The 12,542-nt window shown below is 38.8% G+C and overlaps 1 protein-coding gene across 1 annotated transcript in view; it reads left to right on the top strand.

The window, feature by feature from the left end:
- The window catches only part of LOC142075099 (E3 ubiquitin-protein ligase RNF38-like), a 342,549-nt gene extending 338,807 nt beyond the window's left edge, over positions 1–3,742 (top strand). The window contains exon 12 of the mRNA XM_075136117.1: positions 3,544–3,742. Within this exon, the coding sequence (XP_074992218.1) occupies positions 3,544–3,606 (63 nt within the window). The 3' untranslated portion in view covers positions 3,607–3,742. The remainder of the gene's footprint in view (positions 1–3,543) is intronic.
- The last annotated feature ends 8,800 nt before the right edge of the window (positions 3,743–12,542 follow it).

The following is a 12,542-nucleotide window of genomic DNA, read 5'->3' on the forward strand; positions in this document are numbered from 1 at the left end:
TAATAATTGGAATAGGGTCATTTTAAAAGAAATATGAGGAGAATGATCTTCACTGGCGCTCCTATAAGAATCCCTCCTATCCCTATGAATTTGAATTCTTGGGGCAAATAAAAAAGTATCTATTTTTATAAGTATAAGGCATGATTGAGAGATATTTAAAAAAAAAAAAGACTTAGCATGAAATTATGGCTTTGTGCATGCTATGAGATATTCTTTCAAAACAAATTTGGGGGAAGACCTAGAAGCAGGACAGCACAATAAGTTGACAGATAGAATAGCAGTGGTACAGAAGGTGAGAAGGATAGGAATACAGTTTAGAAGATGATATATAGGGAGACATCTGTACAAGCTGTGTTATCCAGACCTACTGCTAATAAGGTATTCATTCCTTTCTTGTCTCACTTTTTTGAAAATTCTATTCAGATTTACTTTAATCTGTCTATAGTCTCTGTTGCAATATCAAATATTCCACAGTCCTATGTGAAAGAAGCATGTCAAACATTTCCTAGAGAATTATAAATGCAATCTTATGTTACATCATTTTAAGATATATTTTAAAAATAAAAAAGTTTTCATGCTTTGCTGACAAATGTATTCCTATAGAGAATATACATTTTTTACTTGGATAAAGTCCTATAATTTCTAGGCTTTATAAAGTCAAGGAAATGACTGCCTCATGCATACAGTAGAATATCCTGTGCTTCAAGCACAGCATAGCTAGCCAGTCGAGGGAGGCAATTGTCCCACTCTGCACTGCACTGGTGCAGCCCCACCTCAAGTACTGTGTGCAGTTTTGGGCGCCTCAATATAAGAAGGACATCAAACTATTAGAGTGTGTCCAGAGGAGGGCGACCAAGATGGTGAAAGGCCTCGAGGGCAAGACTTATGAGGAGCGGCTGAGGGAACTTGTTTTGTTCAGTTTGGAGAAGAGAAGGCTGAGGGGTGACCTCGTTGCAGTCTACAACTTTCCTCAAGGAGGGCAGCGGAGGGGGAGGTGCTGATCTCCTCTCTCTGGTGACCAGCGATAGGGCACGAGGAAATGGCATGAAGCTGCGTCAGGGGAAGTTCAGATTGGACCTTAGGAAAAGGTTCTTCACTGAGAGGGTGGTTGGTCACTGGAACAGCCTCCCCAGGGAAGTAGTCACAGCACCAAGACTGTCTGAGTTCAAGGAGCGTCTGGACAATGCTCTTAGTCATATGGTTTAGTTTTAGGTAGTCCTGCGAGGAACAGGGAGTTGGACTCGATGATCCTTATGGGTCCCTTCCAACTCGAGATATTCTATGATTCTATGATTCTATGATTCTATGATTCTATGTGTGGCATGGAGAGAAGGTAAACAAGGAACAATAGCTTGCTCCCTCTTCTGAAATGAGAACTAGGATGATTGGATGTCATGCACCCCATGACATGGTGGATGCTGAAATTCTGTGGAGGTTGATGATAAGTTTTTGAAAAAATAATTAAAGAATTCCTCCCAGGGTTGTTGATGCAAAGACATTGCATCTGGCTCAAAAAGCACTTGACCCACAGACTGCTGGAAGGTAGGGGAATATATCAGGGAAATATCATGTATGCTCTTTCTTACGCACCTGCTGTTGGTCACTGTTCAATTCAGAGTATTTGGTTAAATGAAGCTTTGGTTGGACTCACTATGGCAGTTCTTATGTAACATTAAGCACTTTCAATTGGCAATCAAAGGGTAGTGAAGATAGCCCTTAGAAATCAGTAAAATGGGGAAAAAACCAGTTTTGGGGCATTCTTTTTTTTAGTAATCTGAAGTGAACTGTAGTATTTGTGAGGCAATTTTGTGCTGATGCTTCTAATCAAGCTTAGAAATTGCTGACTTTTAACACTAGTATTGGCTAAAGGATGACTGACTTTTGAAAAAAACACATCAGCATAACAGTGTCAACTAGGCAGGTTTCTCTTTAATTGAAAGATTTGTGTAATCTGAGCCTAAAGGGAGTACAATTACACTATGTCAACACAAAGTTTTAGACTGTGTTTAGGGAGTAAGGTAAAATAACTTTTGCACTTTAAATTCACATCCCATGTTGATAAACTGTGCAAGGGAACACATTATCATTGGTAAATTTTAGTAAAAATTACTATTCCATTACAAGCTGGTGATGCAACAATAGAAGGCATCAAAGCAAACTTTGACTTGTCTACATATGAAATTTGGATTTTTGCCTGTCCTATAGTTATAAAACCCTACATAGAAACACTTTTTCAGGCAATATGAGATAGCCAGGGGAAAACCTATGTTATACTGAATTATGTGCCTATATATTAGACTACAGTGAGAAAAAAATCCATGTTAAATAAGGCTGAAGACTCATGAAAGAGAGGTTAAACAGTAAATGGGACAAGATTAACAAGAGAGAGATTATTCTTTTTGCTTGTCTTTTCAACTCTCAATTTTATCATGTTTCACAGTATCTGATTGTTTATTGATATCCTAACTCCTTGAGTCAAAGGAATACATGAGAAATCTTTTTTTTTAAAAGCAGGATTTAGTCAGAGTTCCAAAGAAAAACTTGAAAACATGACCCGTATTCACCCTGAAGGCTCAGGCTGTAAATCTTTTTCTTCTAAATGTCGTTCACTTCAGCTAGAAAATTTCTATTTAATGATTCTTATGATAATTTCAGTTCATTGTGCAGCTCTTATGTTACAGAAAGTTAGCTTGCCTGAAGGAATAGCAAATTAAGAGAGGATACACATTGCAGCCTATGATGCATTATGTGCACCTAATTCATCTTTACATCAGTTATGTTAAGACGCGAAGGGGGATTAATTTCATGAAATACACAAGAACAAGTAGTCGAACAGGGGTCCAGAGATGCTGTGCAGCCTCCGTCCTAGATATTTTCAGGACCTAATAGGAGAGAGCCCTGAGTAACCTGGTCTGACTTTACAGCTGACCCTGCTTTGAGCAGGAGGCTGGACTAGAGACCTCCTGAGGATCATTCCAACATGAATTATTTTATGAATCAGTGTATTCTCAACAAGTTTTTCACTGAAGGGCTAAACTTAAAACTTTTATGCATGTTCAGCTTTGGAGCTGTTTAGTCAGATTGTGTGTTGTGTCTGTTACTAAAACCCCTTCTCTTTCCGCCCCCCCTGCTCAGCTTTCAAGCTTTGGCCAAGCCTGCATGATAGACTTCTGCTCTTCTGCTGGGATAACGGGGTAGTGAGAGCCTAAAAAGCTGTGATTCATGACAAAGAGTTAGTAAGACTAGGATGCCCTAATATAGGGCACTTTTTTCCACCTCTGTCTTGCTTCTCTAGTGATGGTGGGTTTCTCTGCCCACTGTATTTTTCTTTTGAGTTTACAAAACTTTTAGGTCATTTTCACATACTCTAAAGTAACAGAAAATGGGTGCACGCTGGGTTTATCTTTTTTTTTTTTTGTCCCTTTTGGGTACTCTTGATCACTGCAAGTCGCAATTTCATTTTGTTTCTGGGTTGCAGACACTGTTACCTTAACGAGTGTATTTGTCAGTGCATTAAACTTTCTTTTATTTCTGGTTTTACAGGCAAATCGTACCTGCCCAATTTGCAGAGCTGATGCTTCAGAAGTGCATCGTGATTCAGAATGACTAATCTAAGAGCACAAATCTGGTTTGGGTGTTCCTGGTCACGTGTATATATGAACTACCCATTGAACTTACCCATGTGGCTTCCAGCATTCCCTTTACACAAAAGGGTCAATGGACATTTCTTTGCACTGTGCAACTTAATTGATTATAAAGCTTATAATTAGTCTTCACAATTGTGGGATTGCTATACTAACTGTGTGATTGGAACTCCAAAGACATTTTTTAGCTTCATTTTGTGTGTGCACTAACTTTTCCTGGTTTTTGTGTCATCATTCTGAGTGTTGCTGCGAGATTACAGTGGACATGATCTTTTAGCATGTGCTTTTATAAAAAGTGGTAGCTCCAAACAACATAGCACTCTACCTTCAGATACTGTGAGTGGGCATGAATGGGGGGGGTTGAGAGGATGCGTGAAGTGCACTTGTGACTGGGTGTGTATATGTGTTTGAGAACATATATACCAGCATGTACTAAGAATGTATGTATGTAGTATTAATTATGCTGCAATGTATAATCTTATGTTATTTAAACAGTACTAGTACTGTACACTGGTTTCTTTCCTTGTGTTTGGAGTCACACACTGAATGCAGAGGGTGCTGCAATTATAGACATTTAATATTTCCTCCCCAATATACTTAATGGTATAAAAAGATTTTTTACTTGCTATTCAAACAGATGTTATGCTTCCCCTTTATTGGAGGCTTTTAAGTGTACTTCTAAAGAGTGCGTTCATTACTCAGTATGTGAGTAACCTTGGGTTTTTACACACGATAGGAAATCCAAATTTCAGTATGACAGATTTACTGCTTATTTTATCAATATAAAGTTGCAATATTGCATAACTCAGTTAACAATATTAACACTTCCAATCGGTGACTTTAATGTTGAAGCTTTTCTGTTCTCCTTCTCAGTTCTTCTAGCTGGGTTTTATTTACGTTCAGTTGATTTCAGATTAGACTTGAGTTTTGAAGATACTGCACTTTGTGCTCCTCCTCCAAAAGGAAGCTGAAAAGGTGCTGAGGGTCATGTGCAAAGTTTCTTCACTTTGACCATTATACTTGCTAAGTATGTACTCCTTTAGTATATAAACATTGGCTTTAATCACTTATGCTCTTTGTTTACAAGAGAGTTTGTATACAATTAAAATAACTTGTAAGAGGATATGATTTTATTCCTGTGACTTAATGAACAAAATAAAATTTTTAACGTTTTTTCAGAGAAGTAGAACTTTCAATTTTTGTGCTTCAAAAAGGGTTGGTGGTGGTCATTCACTGCTAGAATACAGTTGTCCTAGTATGCTGCTTCTTAGCCTTCTGTATTTTCTGATAGGCTTGGCATGAAAAAATTTCCCTTATTTCTTTTTCTGTCAAGTCTCCAGAATGTTCCACTGTAGAAGAGTAAATTGGTACACCATCCAGAACAAATAATGCTGTGAAATGGGAGGTAACTTTCATTTGACTGCCTTTCAAATAATATTTTTAGTTGTGCGGTTGAAAATATTGACTTCTTTAACACTTCAGACTGTTAAGAACTTAAAGATGTTTCAGTGAAATAACTGGATCTAAACATACCATAGTTAATCAAGGGATGTGATTTTTGGCATCAAAATGTTTTCTCCAAAATTTAGCATCAATACCTTGGTTACAATAGTACAAGTGACACAACTACCAATATTGCTATAACTTGGTGCCAGTCTGAGCTTTGTTTGTTCTTTGTCATTTCTGATACTTTTGTATGCTGCTATGCTTGAGTATGAGTTATATTTTCAGACAATGTTATGTTTTCTATGCTGCTTGCCCTTCTTTGAAGGTTCTACAAACCAATTAATTACAGCTATTGTTTTTGCTTGTTTCAGATGCTCTTGTCTTTTAGTTACACAAATAGTACTCAAAACTTTAGTCTGTCCATACTTGTCAATAATTAAAATGCTAAATAAAAATATAGTTATATCAACTTCAAAATATTACAATTTCCCCCCTCTACCCCAGGCACTAAAGAATGGACTCCTCACAATAACATCAAAAAAGTTAAATCACCTATAGTAAACTTTATTTTTTTTTTAGCAAATGAAATCATGTGGTTATTTTAAAAAGTGTGTGCTGTATATGTCTTATAATACTTAATGTCTCTAATATATATGAAAAAAACCCAACCCTAGCTGTACAGATTTAACCATAACAAACACTACTACACTCAGTATTCACTTTGTTTGAAGCATGGAAAGAAGGCACTAGTTCTAAGCTAGATATAAATGCATAATGGACAAGGCACACTTCAAGAATACCAAGGGGAAAATAGTTGTCTTTCTGTAACTGGAGAAATCTTGGTGTGTAATGTTCCTTTTTTGCTAGTAAAAGACTGTGAGGCAGCTGAAGATTTAGGAGATGGAGTATCTAATTTGGTAAAATACTGAATTTAATTGTTGCACTCCTGTGGCTGATCTCTTCTGGAATGTTACTTCTGTTTGCATGGGACTCTTGCAGATGTGTGCAGACTTGCTTCCTGTGGTTAGTGTGTATAAACAGCACACGTGCATGCGTTCCGAATCAGATCAGACCAGCTACAACCAAGTCTTTTCTATTGTGGTCGTCAAAAGAGAAGGGGAAGGAGATTTATGGTCAGCTATTAACTGTCATGTGCTGTGCACATTTGTGTCTAATGTCACAGCCTGTTGTGGTGCCTGATGGTACCAGAATCCAGCAAGACACAAATAAATGTTCATTGCCTTCCTGCCATACTTACCCAACGGGGAAGGGGGGGGCATGTTAACGGTTTACTATATTGGCACACCTGTTGGGTTTGGGGTTTTTTAGGGTGGTTTTTTTTTTTTTTTTTTAAACAAGAGGTCTCAACATAACTTTGATCTAAGAGAGAGAGAGAGAGAGGCTTAAAGGCTTACAGATATCTCCAATGTCTCATTTTATCATTTTCTTTCCAGAAATCTTACTGTGCAAAGTAAACCTTTTTGTTGTGTATGGCTTCTGTAAAGGTTCTTGAATGTGATAACAAGATGTGTTAACAGCTGAGAAATATTTGGAATGGCATTTACCAACCTTTGTTTTACTTTTGGAAAAAACATTTTTGACTGAGTTATATTTAGACTCCTATAAATGAGCTATGCGGGTTTTGTGGGGTTTTTTTTTTCCTTTCCTTTGGTACATTGTTACCTCATTTTGCTATTTGGTTTGTTAATGATTATCAAAGCTTATGGGTTTTGTTAGAATCATATTTTGTCAAGCATTTTCTTTAAAAATCACACTTGATTGTGTCATTTAACATATTTTAAATGTATTATAAATATCTGTAATGAAATAATTTGCAAGCTTGATAAATTTTTAACAAAACTTGTACTTTTTTATGAGTTACTACTAATGCTTTATGAAGTAGTGCAATTAATTTTTATTTTTAATCTCTGTGCCCAATTTTGGAGACAGTTGTTCAATAATAAAAATAAAGATATGATGTATACTTGCACAATTTTAGCCTGTTCCTTCTTCCTAGAAAGGGATGCAGTCCTTGCCTTGAGTGCTCTCCATATTTCAGTGCTTCTTCATGCAAGTCTAGATAGAAGGATAATATGGTTGGGCATAAGCAAAGAGATTTCTGGAGTGTGTTCATGACAGTTTCTTGATGCAGGTGACTGATGAGCTGACTAGGGGAAGTGCACAGTTAAAAGACAAGAGGCAATGGGCCCAAGCTGCGATGTGGGAAATTCTGATTAGATGCAAGGAAATTTTTTTTCCATGAGTGTGGTCTAGTATTGAAACATGAGCACAAAGTGGGTTTTGAGTATCTCTAAAGATGGAGATTCCACACTTAACAAGGCCCTGAGCATTCTCGTCTAATGGATCTGCTTTGAGCAGGGGAGTGGACTAGGTGATCCCCAGAGATTCCTTCCAACTTAATTTTTTCTTATAGTTCCACCCCAGTAACAAAGCTGGGTTAAGGGGGGGTCTGCTTTGCTAACTCTGTCAAGTAGATTTGTTTTAATTAACTGGTTTATTTATAGAGATCCTAGGAAGATGCAATTAAAAAAAAATGCAGTGTCATGTCTTTAATAGTTATTTTACAATTTAACTTCTTGAACTATAACATTTTTCAAAGCCTTGTTCAGCTTTCTACAAATGTTACTTAACTGAAATGAATGATAAAGAAAGTGCCAGGGGGCAGGTGGGTTGTTTTGGAAATATAATTTGCATTGTATGTTAGGTGAAGATGTATTATGCCTTGCAGTGCCCTTGTGTGAGGTAAAAATATATCCCTGAATTAGGAGGTAAATCTGAAGTATAGAGTTTGGTTAGTTCAGGGTCACAGACAGAAACCAGTGGTAAAATAAAAAGAAGAGAGTCCATTCTGTGGGTAGGGTTTTGTTTGTTTGCTTTTTTGTTGGTGGGATGATGTAAACTGAGTCTTCAAATGTAATCTGTTCAAAGGATTTCATCCATACAGTGCAGTTGATCATTTCCTGCTGCTGAAATTATTTTTGTGCTCAAAGTACATAATATATGAAGATCTAGTGGAGTTTTCCTAAAGATAATCTTTACGGGAGGATCTATTTAAATATCTTTTGGCTTTATAATCCTGGTTGATAACTAGTTTACGCTTTACACAATAAAAAATAGCTATCAACTGGAAAGTGGACAGTACTGCCACTAGTACTTATATTTGTACAAGCTAAGGTGCTAGGCTGCCCAGTTTCAGTAATGACAGAGCCTCATGGGTGTTCAAGACTAACTTGATTAGAACCTGTGCCAGCACAGCTCTGAAAGCAGGACATCCTGGTGTAGATGCACTAAATGCTAGCAGGTATGTCCTGAACCTAAACTAAAATAACAAAACACCTTAAATGATTTAGCTGCTGCCTGTGTACAAGGATCCCCCACCCTCCACCCTGCTGAATCCTTTCCTGCAGAAATAGACCCAGAAGTGCTTGCACTGCAAACACTGCCTTGATGTGTAACAGCCTACATGGCTTGTGAGGTCTACTGTGTTAAAGCCTAGATCACTGGCAAATCCTCAGTTGGCTTAAGAGGCTGGAACCAAATTAAGCAGTACTCCTAGCAACAGAAAAACCTTTTGTGGTTGCAACACAGTTCTTGTAAACTCACCCCAGGGTGGACTATGAAGCTGTACAGTTTGTATTGTAGCAGGGGAACGTTTTGTGTTATCTTCTGGTATTTGTGCAACAGGAAGATCTTTGACAAAAATAGAAAACCAATCCCTAGGCAGCTTCCCTCCGTACCTTTCAGTGCAAAGAAAATGTAATGTTGTATATTGGGTTTATGTGGCAAGATTTTGGTAGCCGGGGGGGGGGGGGGCGGGGGTGGGCGGGACCTGCAGGGGTGGCCTTTGTAACAAGAAACCAGGGGCTGCCCTGTGCTGGACACAGCCAGCTCCAGCTGGCTCAGCAATGGGCCCACCAGAGGCCAAAGATGAGCAAATCAGTGAAGCTGGTGGCACCTCTGTGAAAACATATTTAAGAAAGGGAAAAACACTGCATGGCAATGAGGAGTGAGGGGGAAAAAGTGTGAGAAACAATCCTGCAAACACCAAGGTCAGAGAAGGAGAGGGAGGAGGTGCTCCAGGAGCTGGAGCAGATATTCACCTGCAGCCTGTGGAAGTTCTGGAAGAGACCACGGTGGAGCAGGTATTTCCCTGTAGCCTGTGGAGAGGACCACATTGGAGCAGGTATTTCCTGCAGCCCATGGAAAGGACCATGCCAGAGCAGACATCCACACTGCAGCCTGTGGAACACCCCATGCTGGAGCAGGTGGATATTTCCTGAAGGAACTGTGGCCCATGGAGAGCCCACGCTGGAGCAGGTTCTCCTGACAGGAGCTGCGGCCTGTGGAGAGGAGTCCACACCGGAGCAGGTTTAGCCTGAAGGACTGTAGCCCATGGAGAGGACCCACACTGGAGCAAGGGAAAAGTGTGAGGAGGAAGGAGAAGCAGAGAGGACCTGTTATGAACTGACCTTAACCCCTCCATTCCCCATGAGAGTCGGGAATGAAGGAGTGAAGTTGAGTCTGGGAAGAAGGGGGTGTAGGGCTTTAATTTTTTGTCAATAAATTAATTTTCCCCAAGTCCAGTCTGTTTTGCCCAAGATGGTAATTGGTCAGTTTGTGTTGGCTTCAAACCATGTATTCCTTCCTGGCAACTGGAGACGCACAGCATCGGGATGGTGAGCATGTAGATATCGGTAACAGGAATCATGTTTGTATTGTGATTCAACTGTATATTGCAATTGCTATATTATGCTTGTATTGGGATTTCAGTATATTGCTGTATCACTCTGCTAAATCAAAATCCTGTGTAACATGAAATATCTTCAAATAAGTAAATTTGGTATTAAAATATTACAACCCCCTTGTGTGAAATATCTAAAAGAACCTGGTCAGAGAGTATTGGACTCTGGCATGCGGGCCACGGTTCCTGTCAGGAAAATCTGCTACAGTGTGGGTTCTCCATGGACCACAGGGAAATACCTGCTTCACTGTGGTCACTGGGGCGATTGGTTGAAGGATCAGGAGCACAGGTAGTGTTTTCCTCGATCCCTTTGTTGTCCGAAAAGCGGAATCGTGCCCGGCGTGCAAGTAACCAATTCCACACGCTCAGGAGAGATATTGTTTTATTCAGGTCTGGGTGCTCGGTGGACTTGCCAATTTAAATTTGGAAGCCATGAGAATAACCAAGAAAAATCTAATCCTTCCCGTTCTTTAAACCCAAATGCCAAATCTTTTAGTTGTTGGATTTTCTTCTCCACTAACTGTGAATTATCACTTAAATTAAAACAACACATTCCTTCAAATTCTTCACAGCCATGATTATGTCTTAAAATTAAATAGTCAATTGCAGCCCTGTTTTCAAGAGTGGCTTCTCTTATCTGTGTCATTTCCATACCAATAGCTGAAAGTGCTTGGGAGGTATAATTTATGTCTTTTACTAAAGCACAAGTAATCCATTTTATGGTGTGATAATTCATAGCTATTCCAACTCCGGGTGCTAGGATAGCTGCAGCTGACATCTCACTCGAACTGTATAAAGTGACTTGCGAGTCACAATCCTCTGATATTTGATGTACACTCCTTTTAGTTCGTCCACCATGTTCTAAGTCCTTTTTGTCTATCAGCAGCGGAGCTATCCTCCCTATTGAACACGGACCTCCTGTCACAGTCGCCGGAATATAGGAATATGCTATTCGTCCACATAACAAAAACCATCCAAGGGGTAATTTAGTATGAGCCCATGCATAACTCTGAAGTTGAGTGGAGTTACATCTCAAAGGAGGTTGTAAACATGTTAAATTTTCACATTTAGAAATGCAATTTATGAATTTAACACTGCCCAGCTGGAAGCATTCCTCACACCTTGACTCTTAACATCCCTCTCTCCTCGGATCTAGTTGTTTTTCCCAAACTATAAATGCTATGATAAGTTAACTTAATGTCAAAACTTTGAAACATTGTGTAATTCTTTATCAATTCCAACGGGGTTGGTACTCCTACCAAACAAGAACTATACATCCCTCCCACAGAATTCTCAGCTGCAATACAAAAGGAGGACATGTTGGTTACTTCTCAGGCTAAAAGTTCCCAGATATTTTGATTTCTATCCCATTTTGGTAACAAAAGTTGAGAATCAATCTGACTGATCGTTATTATTAACAACAACAAATTCCACATCTTCCCTCTTTCCCTAATTTAATTCTTTTCAAAAATCAAATAATTACACTAATTTAGCAGCATCTCCAGTATCTCATTGAACATGCCGTAAAGTTAACTTCAACGGTTCCTTAAATACAGATGTCCACAGTCCAGGTGGAATTTTCTTAATCCTCATATAATGAATCCAAGAATCTATTCCTTCTAGTTTCACAGCAGTGTTTGTTGTTAACAGCACCTGGAAAGGTCCTTTCCACTTTTCTCCAAGAGGGTCGTCCTTCCACGTTCACAAATAAACTTGATCCCCTGGATTAAATGAGTGTACTGGAAACTCAAGAGGTAAAGGTGTCTTCAAAAGGACATACTTATGCAAAGAATTCAACACCTTACTCAAAGATAAAAGATATTCAGTTAATACTTTTTCTCCTATTACATGCATTTGCTCTGATCCTCCTGTCAAATTAACACTATAAGGTTTTCCATATAAAATTTCAAATGGACTCACTTTTTCTTTAGCTCTAGGGGTCACCCTAATCCTCAACAAGGCAAGTGGTAAGGCTTCGATCCACTTCAATTGAGCTTCCTGACATATTTTAGAAATTTGTCTTTTCAATGTTTGATTCATCCTTTCCACCTGCCCACTAGATTGAGGTCTCCAAGGGGTATGGAGATTCCACTTAATCCCTAATGTCTTACTCATGTTTTTAACAACCTCTGCTACAAAATGTGGACCTCTGTCTGAGGATATTCCTAAAGGGACTCCAAACCTTGAAATTATTTCTTTCAACAAATGTTTTACAACCTCTTTTGCCTTGTTGGTTCGACACGGGAAAGCTTCCGGCCATCCAGAGAAGGTATCTACCAATACCAATAGATATCGGTATTGGTTACATCGCGGTAACTCTGAAAAATCTATTTGCCAATACTCACCGGGAGTTATATCTCTCTTTACCTCTCCAGGAGGGGGTCGGATTTGTATTTTCGGATTGTTCCTAAGACAAATCTCACATTTATTACTCACACTTTTAGCAATCAATAACATTTTGGTTCCTATCGCATATCGTCTTACTGATTCCACCATTGCCTCTGCTCCCATATGTGTTTCAGCATGGGCTTTGACCATTAATTTCTTCATAATTTCAGGGATTACTATACATTGTCCATGTGAAGTTATCCACCATCCTTGATCATTCTTCTTACAATGTAATAACATAGCTAATTTATTTTCTTTCTCATTATAATTTGGGGATTCCACCTGAATTTCTTTTGATGGAA

The sequence above is a fragment of the Calonectris borealis genome, chromosome W, assembly GCF_964195595.1.
Source record: "Calonectris borealis chromosome W, bCalBor7.hap1.2, whole genome shotgun sequence".
NCBI lineage: Eukaryota > Metazoa > Chordata > Aves > Procellariiformes > Procellariidae > Calonectris > Calonectris borealis.